Source organism: Peromyscus maniculatus, chromosome 2 (assembly GCF_049852395.1).
Source record: "Peromyscus maniculatus bairdii isolate BWxNUB_F1_BW_parent chromosome 2, HU_Pman_BW_mat_3.1, whole genome shotgun sequence".
NCBI lineage: Eukaryota > Metazoa > Chordata > Mammalia > Rodentia > Cricetidae > Peromyscus > Peromyscus maniculatus.
Window position 1 is genome coordinate 125693967 of NC_134853.1, and position 25798 is coordinate 125719764.

Consider the following 25798-nt stretch of genomic DNA (forward strand, 5'->3'; position numbering starts at 1 on the left):
ACAGCTGTGGTCCAATATCATAAAAGCCTAGTGAGACATGGATGGAGTGGTACAAGAAATCAGGTATTGTGGAGAGTTGTAGCAAAAACTTTCAAAATAACCTTTAAGCTAGGTTAGGAAATAAGAGTGCAAAAGGGTCTAAGAAGTTTCCCCATATTCCTGAAATTCACAACGGCTAGATGTGTGCCCAGGAAAAAAACTGACAAGATCCTAATTTGTTATCACCGGGTGGCTTGAAGGCTCTGCACAAGAAGGACATGAAAGCAAAGGCAGAGTTATCACTGTCTCTTAAAACACTAGAGATCCACTCTCAACGTAAACACAAAATCACTTTCAAAGGCTGGGGAGTCTACTACAGCACGGCATTTAAAAAAAATCTGGCCGGGTGGTGGTGGCGCATGCCTTTAATCCCAGCACTCGGGAGGCAGAGGCAGGCGGATCTCTGTGAGTTCGAGGCCAGCCTGGTCTACAAAGTGAGTTCCAGGAAAGGCGAAAAACTACACAGGGAAACCCTGTCTCGGAAAAAAAAAAATCTGTTTCTGCAGTTCATCATTTAGCTAACCAAGGAGAATCTTTAGTTGTAATAGATAAGAGGAAAGACTTCAATGAATTAGTCAAAAAAAAATCACTAAGCAACTAGGAATATTAACAACCAACAATAGATGACAATTATAAACTCTAGGTACATACATGAGAAATGAAAACATGACTATTAAATATGAATCTAAATGTTCAGAACAAAATTATTTACCAAAGTCACAAGACAGAAATATCCCAATGTCGTCAACACAACATAATGTATCTACACAGCATGTTTTTTAGACTAAAAACAATGTAGTATTGAAACTATATATGGAGATCGTAAGATCCAAAGGATCAGGGAGTTTGCTGTGAGATCAATCAATCAATCAATTATAATTTCATAAGTAAAATAAGAGAAAGGTAGCTGGCACGGTGGCACACACCTTTAATCCTAGTACTCGGAAGGCAGAGGCAGGTGGATCTCTATGAGTTCAAGGCCAGCCTGGTCTACAAAGAGAGTTCCAGGATATCCAGGGCTACACAGAAACCCTGTCTTTAAAAAACTACAGAAAGGTTTGGAGAAATGGCTCATTAGTTAAGAACACTAACTGCTCTCTCAGAGGACCCAGGTTCAATTCTCAGCACACATATGACAGTTCACAACTGTAACTCCAATTGCAGGGGATCACACACCCTCACACAAACATACATGCAGGCAAAATACTAAAGCACACAAAATGAAAATAAATCATTAAAAAAAAAAAACAAAAGCAGAGAGAGGGCAAGGTAAATAAATAAAAACAATGGAGTACTGATAAATACTACACATGCAGGTATCTTGAAAGCATTATGCTAAATTAAAGACCATAGAGATCAAAGGTCACATGCTATAAAATGTTCATCAAAGACAGAAAGTAGATTACTGGCTGCCAGACACAGGGGATGAAACTAAAATTTTTTAAAGTGCCACCTAAGTTTTTATATATTCACTTATAAAAAGGTATTAGTAGTTCATGTGCCAGATACTGTTTTTAAGAGCTTCAATTACAACACACAAAAACACACACATACACACACACACACACATACACACACACACACACACACACACACACACACACACACACACACACACACGACAGCCTTGTGTGCTTTTGCAAGCTCAAACCAGACAAAAGCCCAGCGTGGAGAAGAAAGGGGGGCATGAAGTCCCACCCCTATCTAAGAAACTTTTGGTGTCTGATAGCTCCTAGGAAAGAGTTTTCTTTATGGACTATGAGCCCTGGTACATCTAAAAGGCCCCACTGGATGATCACACAACCAAGACAGCAGTAACTGGACACCAAAGCTTAAAAAAAAAAAGAATGAGAGCATAAAGTTAAGTGGGGATGGAATAAGGGTTGTATCTGAGAGGAGATGTGGAAGAGAAATAAGTAGAATAAAATACATCAAAAGTATTAAATTCTCAAAGAAATAAAAACTGTTTTATAGACAGGGTCTTATTACACTGCTTATGCGAGCCTCAAGCTTACAATGATCCTGCCTCCCAATTGCCAGAAGTCACATGTAGGTCAGCACACTTAGCCAAGTTTAAATTGGTTCCCAGAGCTGAAGACAGGTCCTTTGGGCTCGCTGGCTGGTAGTCCTAGCCTACTTGATGAGTTTCAGGCCAGAGAGACCTTTACTCAAAGGGAAAAAAAAAGTGGATGCCACCTGAGTAACAACATGAAAGGTTGCCACACACATGGGCATACATGAGAATGTACATCTGCATACACAAATATACACATGCAAGATTAAGTTGAATATTTGAAGTTTCTAGTATTCAATTGTTTTTAGACCTACAAAAATAGCAATTTCACATGGCTCAATTTGTAATTACCTTATCAATGATTTCACTACAAATAGAGAGTAATTAAAGAACAAATATGTTAGGCTGGGCGGTGGTGGCGCACGCCTTTAATCCCAGCACTCGGGAGGCAGAGCCAGGTGGATCTCTGTGAGTTCGAGGCCAGCCTGGGCTACCAAGTGAGTCCCAGGAAAGGCGCAAAGCTACACAGAGAAACCCTGTCTCGAAAAACCAAAAAATAAAAAAAAAAAAGAACAAATATGTTAAGTAATTATTATTAGTAACCAGAGAAACCAATATTCATATTCACAGTTAAGCTTCAGATCCACTGTTTTCAACAACAGTAATTTTAGTACTACTATTAATGCTGTAGTAGGTTTAAAGAAGCTGAAGGAACACAAATTTCAGAACACCGAGAGCACACATCTTTCCTGTTTACCACTGTATTTCTAGCACTCAACTTAAGACCTCACACAGAGCAGATGTTAAACACATATTGGAAGAAAACCAAAAACAATTAAGTAAGCAAATAAGTAGAGAGATTTTTTTTCCTGAGATCCTTAGGAGATTGCTTAAGAGAATATTTTGTAGACAAGTTGAGCATCTTCAACCAGAAAATCCATACTCTTAATGCACCCAAATCTCAAATCTTTTAGGCATCATGCTCTAAAACTTCTGAATTTTTAAGCATTTCTGGGCTTTGGATAAGGATGCTTAACTGGAAAAATCTATGCAAATATTCCAAAATTTGAAAAACATTGAAATTTGAAACATTTCTGAGCATGTCAGATAACTATGCTCAATTTCCATAATTGTAAGCCACTAATTGTCATAGTATATGAGATATATAAAGTACTATGAGAGAATTAAGGAGAAATAAATGTCACATAAATCATGTAACAATCTAGGATAGTAAAGAGAGCATTGGTTTTTAATTCAGCAAAGTTCTGAATTCCAATTTTCCACTTATAGGTAGCCCAGGCAGACCTCAAACTTGCTATGTAACCAAAGATGACCCTCAACTTCTAATCCTTCTGCCTCACCTCTCAGTGCTGGATTGCAGATGTGCACCCCTACACCAAGTTTATGCAGTGCGAGGGACCAAACCCAGGACTCTGTGAATGCAGTGCAAGCAGTGTACCAACTAAGCTGTATCTACTGTCCTTGACAAACAGGATAATTCACCATTAAATATATGCCATACACAGTGTATTTTAGTATGAAAATGCAATCCCTAATTTAAAGTAACTTAGATAGAAGCAAATAGATAAATACACCATGACATAACCTAAGTTTCAATTTTATTGTAGTAAAATGAGAATTATAACACCTACCTATGAAAAACTCAGTGCAACAAAATGGGTTAAATATATAGCATAATGCTTGATGCTTACCGACTGTCAAAAAAATTAATTTTTATGCCTGTTGAAGTATACTTTATCAAATTAAGAATTCTCATATTGAAATATTGAACATAAAATAGTGAGAACTATAAATCTAAGTTATTAGTTTATGTGTAGAAATGTTGCCATTATTTTTGTCCTTTGGTTGTAAGCCTTAGCCTGTAATGGTTAACCCATCTCACCAGCCCAGAATACCACTATTTTATAGCACTTCCTATGGGTCAATTAACTCATTTTAGTAGATTTATTTACATTTTCTCCTAAAGTCTATTAATATATTAACAATTATTTTGAAATAACAGAATTAATTCTGTTACTATTCTAAATTTACCAGTGCTTATATAAGCAAGTACAAATATATTAGCATGTCTAATTTTTCTTCTGGGGAAAACCCAATCAGAAGAACTATTTATTCCAAAGAATTGTGAACACAGGTTTCCCCTCCCCCCACCCCCGTTGGTTCATTTCCATAACTAAATGTGGCAGCAATTTTACAGCTCTCCATTCTTATGCACGAGGCCAGGAATGCTGGAGCAGGCCTGGGAAGGGAACAGGCTGTGGTTTGAGCATGGAATGCCCCTACAAGTGCCTACAGTAGGACTCTCCCAGCTAGTGCTGCTGCTCATGGAGGTTGTGGAATCCGTCCAGAGGCGGAGCTTCCCGTGACAAAGGACTGGGGGTAGGCCTCACAGCCCAGCACATCTCTGACTGTTCTGCTTCCTGACTGCAGACACAATGTGACCAGCCACCTCAGGCTCCTGCAGCCCTGCCTCCCCACAATGGACGACATCAATGGACGACATCTCTCCAAGCGCTGAGCCAAATTAAACCCTTCCTCCCTAAGGTGCTTCTTGCCAGATTTTTAGTCACAGCAAGGAGGAAAGTGACACCTAAATGTGAAAAGAATCCAGTCCTTGCTTACAAGACACCACAGCAGCCAGCATAAACCACCACCTCATCCACCCTCGGAATGTTCCACAGGATATATATGTCAAAACACATATTCCAGCTTTAGGGGAAAGGAAAAGGCTCTGAAAGATGTCAAAAGAATGTGCCTCTAAACAATCTTTGGAACCTTAGATAAAAACAAAAGCCCTCTAAAAACATACATAACATATAGAAGCATTACATCATCCCTGCAAAAAAAAAAAAAGTAACATGTAGAAGGCATTACTTCATTCCTCTAAAACCATATAACATGTAGAAACATTACATTGTTCCTCAAAAAACATACATAACACATAGAAACATTACATCGTTCCTCGAAAAACATACATAACATGTAGAAGGCATTACATCATTACATCATTCCCTGCCAGTGTGCTCCTTAATTCCTCAACAATCAAGGGATTCTCCACAGTGAATCTACTAGTGGCTACTGGATCAAAAACTTAACAAAGCTTATTTTCTTAACTATGCTAAGTAAGTAACCATTAAGTGAAGCTTGAAGAGACAAATCTCCATGTTGTCTCCTACTAGGATTCTAGCTTCTAAAGGACAGTGTGGTTAGAGGCTGGGAACTAGAAAGGGGCCATCGGATAGGAAATATGAAGCTTCGATGGAGAAAGGTGGGAATGGGAACCAGAAAAGGAGCAGGGGGGAGTCGGGGAGCAGAAGGGTACAGGGGGATATGGGGAGCAGAAGGGTACGGGGGGGATGGGGAGTAGAAGGGTACAGGGGGAACACGGGGAGAAGGGTACAGGGTGGGTATGGGGAGCAGAAAGGTACGGGGGAAAGGCAAGGGATATGGGAAAGTGAGGGGAGGTGGAAATGCATGCATCTGAATTGAACATGTACAAACATGTTTCATGCATATTTCCTCAATACTATATTTATATAGCATTTTCATTGTATAAGAGACTATAAATAAAAAAGGTAAGTCAGTTTTACAGTGGTGGTAAGGATTCAAAAAAAACATATTCAACCATATCTAAAACACAAAGTTCTCCAATTTTCACATTGAAATATCTTCAGTTCCTTCTAAACTTCCACTTTCAGTAACAGTAGTAAAGTAGCAGGTGAATAGACAGGTTCTTAAGACAATCTGTGCCCTGACAGTTATAATGCAGGAAAGGAGATATGCTGAGGAAGAGCAGATACAGTATGAGAATGCAGTAACAAGGCATGTGCTGAACAATCAGAAGCTCCTATACAGTGCGAGGGAACTACAAATGATTTCACAAAGCTGGTGCCATGTGAGCAGAACATGAAAGATGACTGGAATGATAGCAGATCAGAAGATGCAGAAAAGAATCAGGATACAGAGCAATACAATAAACGGTCGGGACCTAAGTCTAATGTGAAGGATGTGGTGGGGAAGGCAAGAATGAAACTCTAGGAGACTGCATCCTTCTTATACAGGGCCTTAGATGCTTTACTACTTATGCTAATAAGCATAAAAGCAATGTAAAATATTTGAAGGATAAGTGACAATCAGGTCCACATAATAAGTTCAAATATTAAAAATTCCTTTTCTTTGAAACAGGGTCCCACATTGTAGCCCATGCTGACCTTGAACTTGAGATCCTCCTGCCTCATCCTTCTGGGTAGGTGCTGGGATTACAAGAATTTACCACCCTCTTTGCCGAAAAATTCTCATAAAATAAAGTGTCACAAAGCATAGGAGAAGCAAATATTCTAGTATCACTGTTACTACAATGAGAAAATGTACAAAATAACAAAAACTATAATCACCGGATGTCTTTGATAGTCGCTCGCTTCAAGGGGTCCACCTGCAGCATGTGCATCAGCAGAGTGGCAACAGAACGGTTGAGATATTCCGGGATATAAAACACACCCCCTCGGATCTTCTTAAAGAGCGTAGGCACGTGCTCATCATCAAAGGGGAGGGTGCCACAGAGAAGGGCATACAGGATAACGCCACAGCTCCAGATATCAACCTCGGGACCCGCATACAGCCTGAGAAAGGAGAACACAATCCTGAGTGTAGATTCCATTTCCCCTCATTGTTAATATCCTGCTTCCATCCATGATAAAGCAAAACCAACTTGGTATATATTGCTATTTAAGGTCAATGAAATACATAGCAATTCCCAAACCTCAAAAATTACTCTTCATAGAAAATAACCAGCCTAATTAGCAACACAAACTTGCCAAAAGACTTATTTTTATTTGTTAAAAATTAATTATAAGTGCTAATTAAAATTTATTATACTTTCAGGCCAGGCATAATGGCACATGCCTTTAATCTCAGAATTTGAGAGGCAGAGGCAGGCAGATCTCCGTGAGTTTGATGCCAGCCCGGTCTAGAGAGTCCCAAGCCATTCAGGGTAAGACTCTGTTCTCAAAAAAAAAAAAACTCAACAAACAAAATTTACACTTTCTCTTTTATTTCTTTAAGGAAACATCAAAGTAAATAACCACAAACTAGAAAAAAATACAATAATACATACAGTGTTTTCCCCCTCAGAACTATTTCTGATATATATATATATATAGATAGATAGATAGATATATGATAGATATATATTTCTGATAATATATATATACATATATATATATATTCCATATATAACAAAATTTTTGTTCCTATCCCACATTTAAACAAAATTTGAGACATTAAAATACTTAAGTGGTACTATATTGACAGTGTTTAACATTATCTTTCCTAAAAGATTTATTTATTTTTAAATTTTATTTTTATGTGTCTGAGTGTGTTGAGTGCATGTGTGTCTATGTAGTACTTGTGTGTCTGATCTTAGTCCAGAAGAGGACAGCAGATTCTGTGGCATGGGAGTTGCAGGCAGCTGGGAGCCCTAATGTGAGTACTGAAATCAATCACAGGTCCTCTGAAGAGCAGCAGATGCCCTTAAGCCCTGAGCTATCTGCCCAGCCCCCGTATAACAGAGTCCCTACTGCTTTCTTTCAGAATCTCTTGCTAACTCAATGGACTAAGACAGTTTGGCTTTAGACAACCTTTGTCTGCACCACACACCTCTCATTATTTTTGTCTTCCCCTTCTACTGTCCTACCGTTCCCCAGGAGCACACTACCAAAACCAAACGTTGGTCTGAGGTAACAAATTTCTACATTTCCAGTGGAAAGAACACGATCTGCTTCAATGGAATGCTGTCCCTAATTTACATCATCAGCTGTATCACTCAAGCATCTTACAAAATACTTGTGTTCTCTAAAACTTATCAGCTGAATTCTAACCTCGAACTGATGGTATGAGGAAGTGAAGATTCTAAGGTCTGAGGTGGACTCTCATGAAGATCCATACCCTTATAAAAGACTACCCCAGAGAGATCCCACTCCCCTTTGAGCACACAGGCTTAAAGTTACAAACAGTGGGCTGTGAGGAGTAGGCTGTACACACACCAAATCGTTGTGGAGCTCCCGAGCCATGGGACAGACCACCATTGTTTATAAGACATGCTGTACGGTGCTCTGGCGCAGTCCAAGTGAACTAAGACTCTCACAATCTGCTACTTGCAGGCACCTTCTCAATATTTTCTCTCAAGCATCCTGTGAACTTTTAAAACCAGACACTAGCCACTGTAGAATGACTTGACTTCATCTCTGAAGCCTCTGTAAATATTTTATAATGTTCATTACCAATGAGCTAATTACATGAGGGACTTCAAAGTCACTCGTCTAGTTTAATTGCTTGAAATCATATTGTCACCCAAATTTCAGTCTTCCAAAGGCAAAATATAAAACAACTGCCTGAAGACTGCGAAATGTATGAAAATACTACTACTAAATAACTATGTCTGTTAAATAAAGACACTGGCTTAAACTTTGGTAAATCCTTACTGATACTGACATTTTCTACAATACAATATAGATGCTGCATCAGATCTGTCTCAGTCATGGTCAATGAACAAAATGCATGAACACATTACAATGCCTACATGGAGCTTTAAAAAAATGTACTGTTCTGCCTATAATAAAAAAATAAATGAACAATTTGTTTCTACTATGTTAAAAAATCTTCTTCCAAAGGAAATTCAATGTTATTAGAACAAGGTCACAAAATGCTCAATTATCACTACTAAACTCTTACCTTCCTGAGATGACCTCAGGTGCTGCATAGTTTGGCGATCCACAGCTAGTTCGTAGAAATTCGCCATCTGACATCATATTAGACAGTCCTAAAAATAAAAGCAATTTATCAGATGCTGAAAACTCTTAGTTGTTTCATGCTTCAGAAATCATATTCTTTATTTATTTTAAAGAATAAGGTGGGTGGCAAGAGAGCTCAGTGGGCCAAGATGCTTGAGCAAAGTTGACAACCTGGGTTCACTTCCTGGGTCCTGCCCCGCCCTGCCCCCCCCCCCACACACACACACACTCAGCTCTCCAGTAACAGGAGGCACTGTTAGGCTAGAAAGAGGTTATTTTAGGGACCTATGCTGTCACACAGAAAGCAACAGAGCAGCACATGGTGAGTGGAATGAAGCTCACTGCATGAAAATTTTGACTCTTCACAAAAAAGGTTCATTGAAATTATATCACTTTTTCAAAAATATAAGCACCAAATATTATCTACTTCTGTATACGAAGAAATAAAAAGGCTGCTAATTAAAAAAAAACAGTGCTTTTAAAAGTCTTTCTTAAAAGGTTGTAATTGGGCATTACATCTTTAATCCCAGCACTCAGGAGGCAGAGGCAGGGGGATCTCGGCGAGTTCCAGGTCGGCCTGGTCTACACAGGGAGTTCCAGGACAGCCAGGGCTACATTTGGTTTTAACTGTAATTAGCAGAGCAGCTCCAGCTGATGAGGAGGCTGTTTCCCTGGAAACAGGGTCTCCCTGCCGCTCAGGTGGGACTCAGCTCAAGCAGTCAGGAGGGCTGCCTGCTCCAACTTCCTGGGAAAGATTTATAATCTAGAGAGCTCCGAGTCAACATAGTAGAAGTAATCCACTGAACCAAACTCTTCGCTGAACCACTCACTAGAAGAGTTCAGACGGCAACAGTGAAGCCAGTTTAAAGACAGGTACCAAACAAACCACAAAAACCTGAAGCATGCAACACTGACTTTGGACCTCCCGTACCTCTCTTCTAAGGCTCACCTCATAATCTTCTCCTCAAATATCCACTGTGGAAGCCTTTCTGGGTCTGTTTAGTGTACAGAGTCTAAAAATGTACATTTTACCACCTTGTCTTTGACCCAGGACCATGTCCGTTCTCTCATAATTAGATATTGCCCTAAGACTTATAGGCCTTTCCATGATCAGTTCAGAAGGAGCACAAAGTTTTAGGTACAAGTACAACTTTTCACACCCTTGTTTATGTAAATCAGGGAAAGCATCCACTGCATCATCAAAATCTTCAAAGGAATTTAGGACTCCTTTCTCACCCTAGCCCCCCACCAAGAAAACAAAAAACAAAACCCCCCCAAAACAAAACAAGTATCATTTCCTTAGGAGGAAAGGAATATTGGCTGGATCTGTCTTGACGTGGCTTTCTAACATGTTCTAGAAACTTCGGCCTTTTTGGTGTGGATTTAAATAAACAGAATAAGCCAGTTTGGAGACTGTAATTAATCCCTTTTCATGTTATAGGATGTGTGTGGTGAATGGAAGTTCGTGGCTCTCTAGGAGTAGTTACCAGTCCATTTTCAAGGTACTACCCAGCTCTGAGCAAACACGGCTAGCATACCAAAGTCAGCTATCTTCGCGTTCATCTGAGCGTCCAGCAGCACATTCTCTGGTTTCAGGTCCCGGTGGACAACCATATGCCTGTGACAGTAATCCACGGCAGACAGAATCTGCTGAAAGAGGCGCCGAGCTTCCACCTCTTCAACCTAGCAGGCAGAAAATAAACCGCATCAAGACTATCTAGGACATCTATTATGCACTTTAGTTTCATAACCAGCCTACATACAACTAAGCAGGCTAATTTAGAACTGCCTAATTAAAAATTCAACAAGTCAGACAAAGCAAACCAGCCAAAACTTTATCAAAGCTCAAAATATTATTCGATAGGTTTTGCTTTGCTAAATGGCAATGATGTTTAAGTTTCAACTAATATTGGATATACACAATGTTTTGAGGAATCAATAAAACCAACTAAAATAGAACTTATATGAAAATGCTAAGAAAAGAAAATAATTGAAGCTTCAACATGAGTTTACACAGAACAGACTGTAAAAAGCATAAGAATCTTTTGGCGATCAAGTGGAATATAGTTTCCAAATCTGTGTCTCAAAAGGCATGATTCTCAGGAAAGAAAATATGTCCTGCATGTGTAGTTGACATTATTACAGAAATAACTGGAAGCACTGAAAATATTTTTGAGTTAGCTACTTCCCATGCTTTCCACTCTCTTAGCTTGGGGGTGGGAGTTGAATACTAGATGGTATGTCACTCACCCGCCCATGTTTACAGATGTAGTCAAATAATTCACCTCCAGACACATATTCCATGACCATAAAAAAGTCTGTTGGAGTGCTGATCACCTGGTAACTGTTACACAAATAAGAAAGGGGGTTAATACAAAGTGGTGTTTCCACACTGATCAACCTCTTCCACTATTCTTGCTACAATTTCATATTCCAATAGTGTATAATACTCTAGGATGGCAACAGATTTACAATGTCAGCAAGCTAATGCCAGCACCATAGCAGGGAAGAACACTACAAACGTACCCTACGTCCTGAGACTCATAGACTCCCCTTCAGATTTCTGTTATCTTTGAAGTCATTATAAACTATACTAAGAAAACACATCATGTGTAAATTAAACACATGAAAAATTGTCTGTAGAAATATTTTTCTTAGTTTTTTTTTTTTCTCCTTGAGATAGATGCTCATCATATAGAATCCAGGTTTACTCAAACTCATAATCTTCCCACCTCGGTTCCCACATTCTGGAATAACAAGTGAATACCACCATATCTGGCCTGGAAAAATACTTCTAATGGTAATCTTTAGTCTTCAAAGACACAAATAACAGGGTATCCCATTTCATGTAAAGCAAATGACTGTAACAGAAATAAAGTGAGACTATTTCACATGAACTGTGAAAAGGTCATTTTATTTAGGAACTCTAAAAGAAACAGTTTGATAAAGGCTATTTTGACAGGCATCCAAGTGATCAAACTGAAGAGAGTAGGTGGAAACACCTACTGCTATCAACTCATTTTTCTGATCTGTGTTATTGTTACCAATAACACTTGTACTTATCCATTCTGGATGAGGCAGGAATGAGATGATGAAACTCAAATAATCTTAGCTGCTGATCCTTTGGAATATACCACAAGACTTCATAGGATACTTCTGGGTTGAATTAAATCGTGAAGCCTCTAACTCCATAGCATATGCTATTACACACCAAAGGCCACCTTCCAAGTGTAAAAGGGGCAATTTGCTTGCACAGACATATTTACCTTGGCTTTACAACATACATCTCTCAGTTTGTAATTACATGTTTCATAATGATAATTTGATTAATGAATTTGCATCTGGCTAAGTACTTACAACAAACTATTTAAATTAATGTATAAATTACCTTTTTAAAAAATGCTTGGCTCAATACCAAAATAATCTGAAAGTTAAGGGGGGGGCGCACAAAATTTCAACCAATAAAATTTCAATTAACAAAGAAAAACAATTTTTGAAAAAACAAGAGTCCTAGGAAAACAGCTTCACATTAGGGAGTTGGTAGAAAAGGCAAATTCCTGGATTATTAAAAGGTAACTTCTAAAAATTACATGGAAATATTACAAGGAATATAATGATGACTAATCATTCACACATAACAGTATTCTTTTAATGTAACGGAAATGAAAAATAACGTACTTTAGGAAATTTTTCAGAAGCATTTTTAATTAAGGGAAAAAGCAATTATCCAGACAATCTCTAAGCAATGTCCAGCTAGTAAAGTTACATGCATTTTTAATCAATAAACACACAAAGTAACACATGACTCAAGAAAAAAAAAATCTTTCTGAAGTGACCCAAAAATCAACATTAATACACATCTGCACATCCCTGTTTGACGGTCATACCTATTAAGATTTTAAAATATTATTCATATTGACAAGTATAACAGAGTAAGATTTTTCTTTAATTTTAACTCAGTTGTATTAAAATGTAGTAATCATTATCCTGGACTGTTGACACTCATTTTCTTTAGTCTATGAGTGGTCTTTTCTTTAGTTGATTGCTGTTTTTAATAATATTCCAATAAGCAATACAAAAACCATCACCCAGAGAGTACGGCAGGGCCTTGCCAATCCCTCCCACGTGACCGTACAGAGAGCTGACCTCCACTGAGAAAGCCACTGGCCCAAAGCCCTGTACAGCCTTTTTAGTTTTATTTTGATATGTCAAAATATAGACATACATGATTATATACTTCTATTTAACAGCGGTTCATATTCATCCATCTATCTTAAAGGTTTAGATTTTAAATGGTATATATTCTGTGATATTGGGGAACTTCTTTGAGAACCAGTCAATATTGCTGTGTTTTATAGCTATATGGCTGCTATATAATAGTCCACTATATTTATTTATTTATTTATTTATCCTTCTCTTGCCAAAGCCTATTTATTCATCTCTCTACCACAGAAGAGTACTGAGCTTATTTCTACAATTCTACTATGTGCTACTTGAACATTTTGTACATAAGATTTTTCTCTTGATAAACTCTGGTGAGTTAGTTAAATTGCCAAGTTACAGTACATGTGAATGCTCAATTTCAGGTGCCAGTTGTTTTCTAAAGATAATTTGTGATGCTAACACAACTAGAAAGCTTGTGAATTATACAGTATCTAGGACTTGCAAAATATACACATTTCTTCTCCAAGAAGTGCTTACATCGTTTGGAAATTTTTATTGGGTTGGTAGTGTTGTTCCTATTTATGCATGGACATAAAAAAATCAATTATTTCCATAATAATCTAGAAAATAGGATAAATATGTCCTGATTGCTAACTTTATAAAGCATATATTTTTGACCACCAAATCACAATAAATTTCCTTTTTTTAAGAATTAGATCCAAATACTATCCATACATTTCAATTGGTTGATCTGTCTGTATAAATAGACTAGATAGTGTAACTGTAATTCTTGCTTGATAATTGTTTTGTTATCTGTAATTTTACTATGTGAAAGTTAAAATCTTGCTTTTTGAAAAAAATAAAAGGGGAAGTGCTGTGAGATGTTCTGTATGTTAAATGTGTTACTCTGATTGGTTAATAAATAAAACACTGATTGGCCAGTAGCCAGGCAGGAACTATAGGCAGGACAAGGAGAAAGGAGAATTCTGGGAAGTGGAAGGCTGAGTCAGGGAGACATCACCAGCTGCTGCCATGAAAAGTGAGATGTAAGTTACCAGTAAGCCACGGGCCACATGGCAACTTATAGACTAATAGATATGGGTTAATTTAAGATATAAGAACTAGATAACAAGAAGCCTGATGCAGCCATACAGTTTGTAAGCAGTATAAGTCTCTGTGTGTTTATTTGATTGGGTCATAGTTTGCTTGCTTTTTCCAAAGGAAATCAGTTGGTTTGCCCTCAAGAGGATACCTTTAATTTTGCCCACATCTCCTGACTGTTAAGAGTTGGAGAACTAAGCCAGGCGGTGGTGGCACATGTCTTTAATCCCAGCACTCAGAAGGCAGAGCCAGGTGGATCTCTGAGTTCAAGGCCAGCCTGGTTTACAGAGAGATATCCAGGACAGGCACCAACACTACACAGAGAAACCCTGTCTCAAAAAAACAAAAACAAAAAAGTTGGAGAACTGATCAGATTTCCATCTCATTTGTTTACCTTAAAGACTACCTCATACTGTGAGCCTCCTGCCACAGAAACAATGACTCACTTTCTGAAATACAAGTAGTCATTGCTGCTTAGAGGGTAGATTCATCAATTCATTAATTGAGTATTAAATTACATCTTTTTTATGTATGTGAACATTTTGTCTGCATGTATATCTGCACACCAGCAGAGGGCATCAGAGTCCACAGCACTACAGTTACCAGACAGTTATGAGCCAACATGTAGTTGCTGAGAATTGAACCCAGGACCTCTGGAAGAGCAGCCAGTACTCTTAACAACTGTGCCATCTCTCCAGCCCTTTCAATAAATCTTAAGTGTTGAATATTTAAACATCCTAGCAATAAACTGTGGTGCAAGGAAATTTTCAGTTCAATCTTCCTTAGAATCATAAGTTCAAGATCGCTACCTAACAAGTTCAAGGCCATCTTAGGATACATAGTAGACCCTGCCTCAAAACAAACAAGCAAAGGAAACCAAACAAAAACCTGTAGCATACACTATTGTAACACAATACCACACAGTGATCTCCTTGCTAACTCTCTCTCATTCTAAACCATCATTTTCCTCACTGCTATTGTTTATACTTAGGGTATAGATACCATCTATTTATGATATCTGTCTAACAGATAGCCTCTAGGTTCCTAGACTTCTATATTTCTAATTATCTTTCCTCCCACTGCACACAGTCAACATCTCCATGGTCATAGATTTTCTAAGATTAACTCCCCCAATTATGTACTGAATTCTGTCCCCATACCTGCTAAGGAACTTGGCTCCTACAAATAGTCCCACTTTCTCCTGCATCTATAGTTCCTTCTTGATTTAATCATTCTGTATTGTGGTACACAAACACCTATAACATTACCCATCTTTAAAAACACCCCCTTTAGACTGTACATTCCCGTCTAGTGACTGCTCCTCTCTTTTCCTCCTATTGTCTACAGCTATTGTTTCTCTTCATCACATGTCTTTCTTCATATCAGATTTTTGCCTTTAACATTCTCATATAAGATTTAATGGCCGGGCGGTGGTGGCGCATGCCTTTAATCCCAGCACTCAGGAGGCAGAGCCAGGCAGATCTCTGTGAGTTCAAGGCCAGCCTGGTCTACAGAGTAAGATCCAGGAAAGGCACCAAAACTACTCAGAGAAACTCTGTCTCCAAAAAAAAAAAAGAAAGAAAGAAAAAGAAAAAAGAAAAAGAAAGAAAGAAAAAGATTTAACAACCAGTAACTTCCACTTTGCTAAATCTCATAAGTCAATTCTCAGTTTTTACCTTACCCAATATTAGCAGTAAGAACAGCTGATAATCTGTTGAGATCAAGCTATATCTATATCCTAAGTTACTCCATACTGTATAAAAAAAGTATTTTTGGGAGCTGGAGAGATGGCTCAGAAGTTAAGGGCATATACTGCTCAATGGGCCTGAGCTCAGTTCCCAGCACCACATAAACAAGCTCATAACTGCTTGTTTCCTCCAGCTGCAGGAAATCCAACCCTCTTCTGTACTTTAAGAGCACCTACAATCACATGTACACACACACACACACACACAAATAAAACAACTCCTAAAAAAAAAAAAGGAGAACGAAGAGGAAGAACTTGGGCGACACACCAGACCCAAGTGTATGACTCCCTCACCTGGATTCCATAGAGAGGGAGGTGCCTCGCTAGCATTGCGATGCCTTAAGTCCAAAAGCGTGTCATCTGACACCCAACATGCATATCAAGGATGAATGTCCCTGGCACTTCAGCTCAACCTGGCCTGCTGATGTGGATGAGGCACACTCAATTGCTCTTAGTCACTGATCTACCTGGTGGTCCATTTGGACCTGGATTTGCTGTTCTTGCCTCAGTCTAGGTATACTGATGAAATCTTAGATTTCAACCCTAACTCTCCTATGGCCTCAGCAACAACTCCATCTGGGCAGCTGGTTTGGGTTCCTTTGTCTTATTAACACAGACTCAATTTACATTTCTATTAGTACAATTTTGAAACTTCAGAACTCTATAGTAGCCTCCTTAACTTGTTCATTCTGTAAATACGTGTGTGTGTGTGTGTGTGTGTGTGTGTGTGTGTGTGTGTGTGTGTGTGTGTGAGAAAGAGAGGCTTAGAATTTACTGTGTACTAATATGATGTGAGAGTAAATATGGATGATTAAGATTAGAATAAAAGAACAGCCAGAGGTGGTGGCCCACACCTTTAATCCCAGCATTTGGAAAGCAGAGGCAGGAGAATCTCTGTGGGTTCTAGACAAGCCTGGTCTAAAGAGCAAGTTCCAAGACAGCCAGGGATAAACAGAGAAACCTTGTCTAGAAAAAAAAAAAAGGAAAAAAACTTATTAGCTTCAACCAGATTACCAAAACAGATAGGGCTATCTGGCAAACTGCTATACTGAAAGGGCTGTATCTTGTGAACTTATTGCTATTCAATCATTTTGACAAATGATAAGACACAAAAATGTTGACATCTAGGCTCCTGGCATAACAAGGTAAGGACACAGTTTTGTTTGTGAATATTTCACTTGTTTTGTTTTAGGATAATAGATCTTCTGTCCTCCACCTTCACTGACTATTCATTTCATTCCCCTTTTCAGATTCCTGCTTATGTCCAGACAGAGTTAGTGTCCTGGAGCTCAGTCCTTGGACTAGTTCATCTATATGCGGGTTCTTGATATTCTTATCCAGTCTTAGGGTATGCTATCTGTGGTGGTTAGAATAAAAACGGCCCCCATAGGCTCATAGGGAGTGGCAGGAAGTGTGGCCTTGTTGGAGTAGGTACGACCTTGTCAGAAGTGTGTCACTGGGGGCAGGCTTTGAGTTCTCAGATGCTCAAGCCAGGGAGTGTCTCATTTTTCTGCCTGCTGCCTGTGGATCCAGATATAGAACTCTCAGCTACCTCTCTAGCACCACGTCTGCCTGCATGCCACCATGTTTCCTGCCATGACAATAATGGATTAAACCTCTGAACTGTAAGCCAGCCCCAGTTAAATGTTTTCTTTATAAGAGTTGCCGTGGTCATGGTTTCTCTTCACAGTAATAGAAATCCTAACTATCTATCTATATAACACTATCTATCCATAACTTTCCCCTGAATTCCAGACTCAGCTATTCAAAAACATCTTTACTAGGATGCTTCCTTTCAGCTTCATAAAACCAAAGTCAAAGGTTTGATACTCCCAATACCCCATCTCAAACCTGGGCTTTCTTCATGTAACCTTTCTCATTTAGTCAATGGCAACAATATTCTTTTATTTGTCCATATCAAGTACTTAGAGTTATTCTTCTTTCATAATCTGTTTTCTCTCAGTAAATGTTAACTCCACATTGAAAGCATTGACAGAACAGGCATACTACTCAACATCTACCACATGATGTTGTATCCCATACCACCATCACCTCTCACCCAGATTACTGCAATTGACTCCTAACTTTTTTCCTTACTTCAGTACTTGCCCAAATACAGTCTATATGTTAAGTCAGATGACATCTCAGCTCTGGTCAACATACTTCAGTGGCTTTTCACCTCACTCAAGAGTGGAAGTTAAAGTCCTTAACAGTATTTGATAATGTCTTGTATAGTCTGGCTCCCCTTTATGTCTCTGATTTTATCACTCCAAACCCCTAGAAATCAGTGGTTCTCACCCTTCCTAATGTACCCCTTTAATACAGTTCCTCATCTTTTGGTGATCCCCAACCGTAAAATTGTTTTCATTACTACTTCATAACTGTAATTTTGCTACTGTTATGAATCAAAATGCAAATATCTGATATGTGACTCCTAAAGGGGTCGCGACCCACAGGTTGAGAACCATTGTTCTAGATCATTCTGTTTCTTTGATTGCTGGAGTGTTCCACTTCACATCCTTTGTATTACTAGTTATTGTATATAATATTCCTCCTCCAGGTTCCTTACATCTTTACTGCATATGACATAGTTAACTATTATGGGTTTACTGCCTACTTCCCACTGCCCACTGCTCCCCATGCCTGTGCGTGAGAGCACGTGCGCTCGTGTGTGTGTGTGTGTGTGTGTGTGTGTGTGTGTGTGTGTGTGTGTGTGTGTGTCTGTGTGTGTCTGTGTGTGTGTGTGTCTGTGTGTGTGTGTGTCTGTGTGTGTGTGTGTGTGTGTGTGTGTGTGTGTGTGTGACACTAGCATTATTAGAGGCTGTCAATAAGCCTCTCGGTAGGAAGAAAACATGAGTGGGTTTTTTGTTTGTTTTGGTTTTTGGTTTTGGTTTTTTTGAGACAGGGTTTCTCTGTGTAGTCTTGGCTGTCCTGGATCTCACTCTGTAGACCAGGCTGGCCTTGAACTCACAGAGATCTGACTGGCTCTGCCTCCTGAGTGCTAGAATTAAAGGTGTGCACCGCCACCACTGCCCGGCCCGAGTGTTTTTCTTTTTTTTTAAAGTTCCGATTTACAATTAAAGAGGATGTGAATGAATGACGTAAGCTCATGGCTGAAAAATCAAAGGTTTAAGCAGTGGGTTCATCTTTACTAATTACTTGCTGGTGAAGTCCAAGGCTGTTCTGTAGCTACTTTAGAACAAGGTAACAATAACTAACTAAACCAGAATGAGGCAAGAAATGTTAATAAATTACAGAAATAAGAACAAGACAACACTGATAAATTATGTCAGAAACAAGACTTAAGCTCCAGGTGTTTACTGTGCTGGTAGTTTTAATCATCAAATTGCTACAACCTAGAGTCACTGAGGAGGAAAACCCACTTGAGAAATTCTCCTGATCAGACTGGACCGTGTCTGTTGGGGACTGGGTAGTCATATTGTTAGCTGGTGTAGGAAGCCTCAGCCTGCGGGGATGGCACCAGTTTATGGGCTGGGCCCTGAACTCTGAAGGGTGAAAGGCTAGCTGAATACAGGCAGGCGGCAGGCAGCGGGGTGCTTCCATGACTCTCGGCTGTGGACATGTGTGACTAGCTACTGGGTTCCTGAGTTGACTTCCCCTCAATAATAGACTGCAACCTGGAATTATACATGGGGTAAACCCTGTTCTCCCCTAAACTGCTTTCTGCCAGGATGTTTTATCACAGCAACAGAAATTAAACTAGAACAGTGGCGAATGCAATCTATGTCTCAAGAGCAGAACAAACTAGGTCACATTTCTTTCCCAAGGGCAGCTTTCAGGGTTAGCATCAGTGAGTGAGGTCGAAGCTTTAGGTCTGGCCATTTCAGGTTTCTCGTCTCATACACAACAGCTACCAAGCAGCAGCAAAAAAACAGAGACTTAGCTTACACACCACTGACGCCATTACAAACACAGAGTCAGGTCAGACGGGAGGAGGGCCAGCGTCCCCACAGGCCTAGAGCCTTGGCATTAGGAAGCGAACACAGGATCGTGAGTTTGCTTAGGTTACACAGGATTGTGAGTTTGATTGTAAGGTCAGCCTGGGTTACACAGCAGTTCTAGGCAGCCTAGGTTATACAGCAAGACTGTCTATATATATATATATATATATATATATATATATATATATGAACTGTTTCAGTTAACTGAGAACTACTCGGAATCAACTTTAGGAGAATCGGCTCATAGGAGGCCAATGCCTGCTTTTGTGCCAATGCTCATCACAAACTAGGCATTCCACCAATGCCAACCGTTACTTCTTACATGACACTATGAAGCACAGCATTCAAAAGTTAGAAAATGAATGGGAGGAGAGGTGCATTATCCTTGATAGGTTATATTTTACACTAATCTTCCAAAACTTTTATATGCACACTCTAGGGTTATCTAACACCTGATACTGGACATAGTCTTCAAATCAAATACTGCCACATGATTCTATGTTTATGATGAAATGAACCTGAAGTAAGTATCATATAGCATTAAAGCATACTATAAAACTGAAAGTCTCAGGGCAATTGTGTCACTCAGTGGCACACCAAATCAAGTATTAGTCAGAAACAGTCAGTGGCACATTTTTGATGATGGCAAGATGGCACTGTGTGGGCTCCATCACCAAATATTTTAATTTGCAATAGTTAATTGACAAAAAGTGCAACAATTAAAAATAAATATTTCAAAGCCTGTAATAATTGTATCAACCACTCATTTTAGGAATTATTCCAAATGAGATTTTAGGAATTCACAAGCTGGGCATGATAGCACCTGTCTTTAATTCTAACACTTGGGAGTCAGAGACAGGAAGATCTCTGCAAGTTTGAGGCCAGCTTGGTCTACAATAGTGATTTCCCGGAGAGCCAGGGCTTTCCTGCTTGGAGGGAAAACAAATCAAAAACAGCTATTTGTTCTAGCTTGCTTTTCTGTTACTGTGATCCAACACTGGCCAAGAGTAGTATGGGGAGAAAAGGGTTATTTCATCTTACAGACTAGAGTCCATCATGGAGAGAAGGAACTGAAGGGACTCACAGTAGTCCCTGGACGCAGGAGCTCAAGTAAAGACAGTAGAGAACGATGCTTATGGGATCACTCTCTCTGACTTGTTCAGCTTGCTTTTCCATACAACCCAGGACTGTCTTCCCAGGGTTGGCACTGCCCACAGTGGGCTAGACCCTTGAATACCAGTCATTAATCAAGAAAATGCCCCACAGACATACTATAGGCCACACTGACAAGGGCATTCCTTAATTGAGGCTCCTTCTTCCCAGGTAACTCTAGCTTGTGTCCAGTTGACAAAAACTAAGTAGCATTGGTCTCCATTGCCTCCATACTTACGAGGCTGAAAACAATGCGCATACACCAGCTTACAGTTCTGTGGATTGGAAGCTTGACAAGAATTAAGATGTCTTATGGAGACTCGAGGAGCAAAGTCCACTTCTTTGAATTTTTGGCTTTTAGAGGCTGTCCTGTGTTGTCTAACAGCCCCTTCCTCCATATTTTGTTTTTCTTTTGGTTTTTTGAGACAGGGTTTCTCTGTGTAGCTTTGGTGCCTGTCCTGGAACTCGCTCTGTAGACCACGCTGGCCTCGAACTCACAGAGGTCCACCTGGCTCTGCCTCCTGAGTGCTGGGATTAAAGGTGTGCGCCACCACTGGCCGGCTTCCTTCCTCCATCTTTTAAGCCTCCAGCAGCCAGTAGAGTTCTGCTCACATCTGCCCATGATAACTTTGCTCAGAACTCTTTTTAACTCATCCTTCTATCCTTGTCTGCTACTTCGGAGAACCACTGTGTACACATGGACTCTCAAGCTGTCCAGAACGACCTCTCTCTCCCTCTCTTAGTATAAGATGGACCTGTAACCTTACTTTGTTTTTGCAATATAACTGACACCATTCACAGGTTCTCGAGGTGAGGATACACATTTGGAGGACCATTATCCTCCAATCAAATAAACAATAGAACTCCATAGGATTAGCAAGTTGCTCCTGTTAAAACTGACATTCAAAGATTGCGAACTGAGGGTTTAAAAAAGAGCTTTGAAGTTGTAAGTGGAAAGTGGGAAAGGGGGACTGTAGGGGAAAGAATAAGGTAGATTTGATCAAAACACATATGCATGTATAAAATTCTTAAACAGTATAATAATTTTTAAAAAGATTGCTTATGCCAGGCGGTGGTGGCGCACGCCTTTAATCCCAGCACTCGGGAGGCAGAGCCAGGCGGACCTCTGTGAATTCGAGGCCAGCCTGGTCTACCAAGTGAGTCCCAGGAAAGGCACAAAGCTACACAGAGAAACCCTGTCTCGAAAAACCAAAAAAAAAAAAAAAAAAAAAAAAAAAAAAGATTGCTTACTAGCTGGGCAGTGGTGGATCACACCTTTAATCTCTGCACTTGGGAGGCAGAGGCAAGTGGATGTCTGAGTTTGGAGCCAGCCTGGTCTACAGAGAGTGTTCCAGGACATCTCTGGTTACACAGAGAAATCCTGTTTCAAAAAACAAAAAAACAAACAACAAAAAGATTGCTAACTAATTTTAGGTTAAATATAAATTTATTCTGCTCTCAAAACATTAGCAAACAAAATCTAAAAGATACTAATATCTTTACACTATTCTTAAATAGACTTTCTTATGCAGCAATCTTATTTGAATTAAGATATAGACTGACGCTCTATTTCTACTACTAAATTCACTAAATAATTTGGCTTTACAAAGTACCATATTGGGTTTATATCTAGTTATTGTTTTACATACCTGAGTAACAATATATAAATTTAACTGGGTAAAACCATGGATCCACAAATTTACTTTTCTAGTTGTTTGTCCCTGTTAGTAATGCTGTCTTCTTATCTATAAAGTAAGCCTACCTTATAGACTTGCCATAACAATAATATGGAATTATAAATGTAGAATGCTCAGCACAGTTCCTGCCTACTATCAAGTACTCCTTGAGTAAAATTAACATTTATTTCATAAAAACTGTAATCAAGCTTTAAAGTAAAGATAATTTTCTGTTTCTAGAATGCTACATTATTTGCTACAAAACTTAATGTCTAGATTTTCTACATATCTAATTAAATTAAAGTATCTTTCAATTTTACAAACCTATTTATTTATTTATTTATTTATGAGCCAATTTTACTATACAGCCCAGGCTGACCTCAAACTCATGCCCCTCCAAGTGAGATCATAGTAATGTGCTACCACACCTGGTCTGACATTACTTTTTTAAATTAAAAACAGAAGAAACAAAGCAAAACAAAAGAACCAACCTCAGAACAGCAAATGCCCAAGTGATTTTCTGAGGAGTACTAATGGCCCAACTCCCAAGGCTCTGCGCACCACTGAACCCTACCCATTCTGAAGGACTGGCTTTAACTCTAAACCGAGTGTGTGCGCTGAGGAACTGACAGGGGGAAAATGAATTAACACTGAGGGTGAGCATGAAAACTGGCGTTTCTAAAGTTAACCAAGATATTTATAACATTTTGTTGTAACTATTTTAGGACATTTCTTTTATATTTTCAAACACAAAAATACTTACAGTTTGATAATATGAGGATGACGAAAGAGTTTAAGATTTTGAATCTCTCGTTTTATTTTTCCAACAACATCTAAACTGCGAATCTTCTGTCTATTTAAGATCTTAACTGCCACTTTATGGCCTGTCAACTGGTGTTCTCCAACTAAAGAAAAGAGAAAGAGAAATGCGGCTGTCGTAAGAACAGAATTATCGTGCATTTTCCGAATGTGCCCGAAGTTTGTTTACTCATGGACCTATTTCAGCATCACAGGATACACGGGCCTCAAGTGCTCTTCTTTTGCCTCTGCCTCTTCCCCTTAAAAAAGAATGCCTTCAACACAGAAGCCATGCTTTAGTCATCTCAGCATCTTCAGTAAAGCAAAGAAATGTTACTTCAATCTTACTAGAAAGCATTGCTAAATTCTGTAATCCTTCATAAAAATATTATAGAACATCTTTAGACAGAATAGAATTCAGTATATTTTTCCTTATTTCTCATCTTTTATTTAACATCATCGTATTTATTACAGAAGAATAAATAGTTTCTGTAATAAATGTAAAGCAATTTAATTACTGTTCAAAATTCAAGCTATGCCAATCTCTCTACTTCACATACCATCCATTACTCCCTTTGGTTCAGGGCCATGCTAATCTCTTGAGTGGGGCAGTTTTAGTGGTTTGCTAAGGGAGCACACTCATTCCCCGTTGGTTAGCACCACTCTCTCTTAGGTGGTCTCTCCTCTGTTCTCTACTGGCCCTTTAAGGATTGATATCTGCAGGTTTCTAACCTACGTCCATGGTAAACGCTTGAGTCATCTCACAGATCTCTCATCCACACTTAATCTATGAAGTATTACTATTCTCCAGGGATAAATACAACCTAATTCACAGAAAAGCTAAATAGTTTGTCTAACTAAAGTTACATGCTAAGTGGAGGCACCACATGTTACCCAGGGGTATCTTACTTCAGAACTAAAATTTTAACCACATAATTCAACAATACTATCTATGTATTTGTGATAAAGTGATGCAAATATAAAATGGATTAATTTATGAACTGCATTTCTTGTTAGGGGACATTATTTTATTTTTATAACTTCATAACCATTTTAAACACTTTTTAAAAAGTTTAAAAATTCCCATATAAAACAAACTAATTAGTAAAAATAATGTTCAAGCAACATCAGTTTACTAGCATTCCACAATGCTTCCAGGACTTAAGGAAAACTTCGATTTTCATGGACTATCCAATGAAATGGCCTGAGTAGTGTATCACATATCCTGGAAATTTGATAACACCCAAACACTCGCCCACATGGCCCAACAAGTATGACTTTGTCTTCAAATCCACTATGGCCTCAAGGAAAGTAAAGACTGCCATCCCTTATCACTACAATGGGACAAGATTCAGTTTCTCTTTCTCCACAGAGTAACTAAAAGTACTGTCTAATGAGAAAACAGGTAACTTTCCCAAGTCAAAGAAGGCCATTGACTCTCTGATGGTTAGTCCAACAAGCTGACTGAATAAATATTTGAGAGGTTAGTAAAGTACAGCTCTGGGTATGTCTGTGAAGGCATTCCAAAGATAATTAAAACAGAAGACACTGACCTAATCAATGGATAAATACCTTGATAGATTTATACTACCACAATACAGGTGAAAGATGGGGTAAGAGGTGTGCCTCTCAGAGGAGTGAGTCATGGGGACGGGTCTTTAAGGCTGCAAGTCGCTCTGGTCTCTGTTTTTCCTTTCTGGTTGATAAAATATTAACTACTCTGTTCTAACTTGCCCTTCTAGTCATAGTGGGCTGGCACCTCTGAAACCAGGAGCCAAAATAAATAATTCCTCCCTACATGTTGTTCCCAGATATTTTGGTCACGTGATGCAAAGTATCCAACATGAAGTCTATTGGCCAAGCAGATGGGTCTTTGTTTTACTATCATCACAGGGTTAATCTGCAAACAAAAGCATGAGGGAACTGACTCAGAAGAGAATACGACTGCTTTGCCTCTACCTGAGGAAAAACTGACTCGCTTATCTTTATACATTAAGAAAATTTCCCACATGAAATACTGAAAACGAAATGGCATTTTCCCTAGAAATGGTTATGTAAACAGATAATAAATTAAGTAAAAGTCTGAAGTTAAAGTAATCAAATGCATTGAGAAGTCCCCCCTTTTGATGAATTACACTAGCCTTTTCCCTAATAATTCCTTCAGTGACTCGGTGCTTAACTATAATAATTTACATATAAATAATCTGTCATACTTTCCCCTGGAAGCCAAGTGAAAGTGCTAGAAATTTTTTAACAAATACACAAACAAGACCAAAAAAATATCTTTAATGTATGTAGCAGACATAAACTTTCCTTTATGGAAATCAAATGTTTGC

At 38.9% G+C, this 25798-nt stretch overlaps 1 protein-coding gene across 3 annotated transcripts in view; it reads right to left on the reverse strand.

Moving 5' to 3' along the window:
• Prkaa2 (protein kinase AMP-activated catalytic subunit alpha 2) overlaps window positions 1-25798 on the reverse strand; it is a 59039-nt gene that overhangs the window by 5525 nt on the left and 27716 nt on the right. For 2 of the 3 annotated variants that reach the window (XM_006987195.4, XM_042271530.2), the window contains 5 exons: window positions 23428-23569; window positions 11113-11206; window positions 10401-10545; window positions 8804-8891; window positions 6469-6693 (listed from right to left, as the gene is read on the reverse strand). In XM_006987195.4, the coding sequence (XP_006987257.1) occupies window positions 6469-6693; window positions 8804-8891; window positions 10401-10545; window positions 11113-11206; window positions 23428-23569 (694 nt within the window). The remainder of the gene's footprint in view (window positions 1-6468; window positions 6694-8803; window positions 8892-10400; window positions 10546-11112; window positions 11207-23427; window positions 23570-25798) is intronic. The other variant, XM_076564637.1, reaches the window with a different exon arrangement.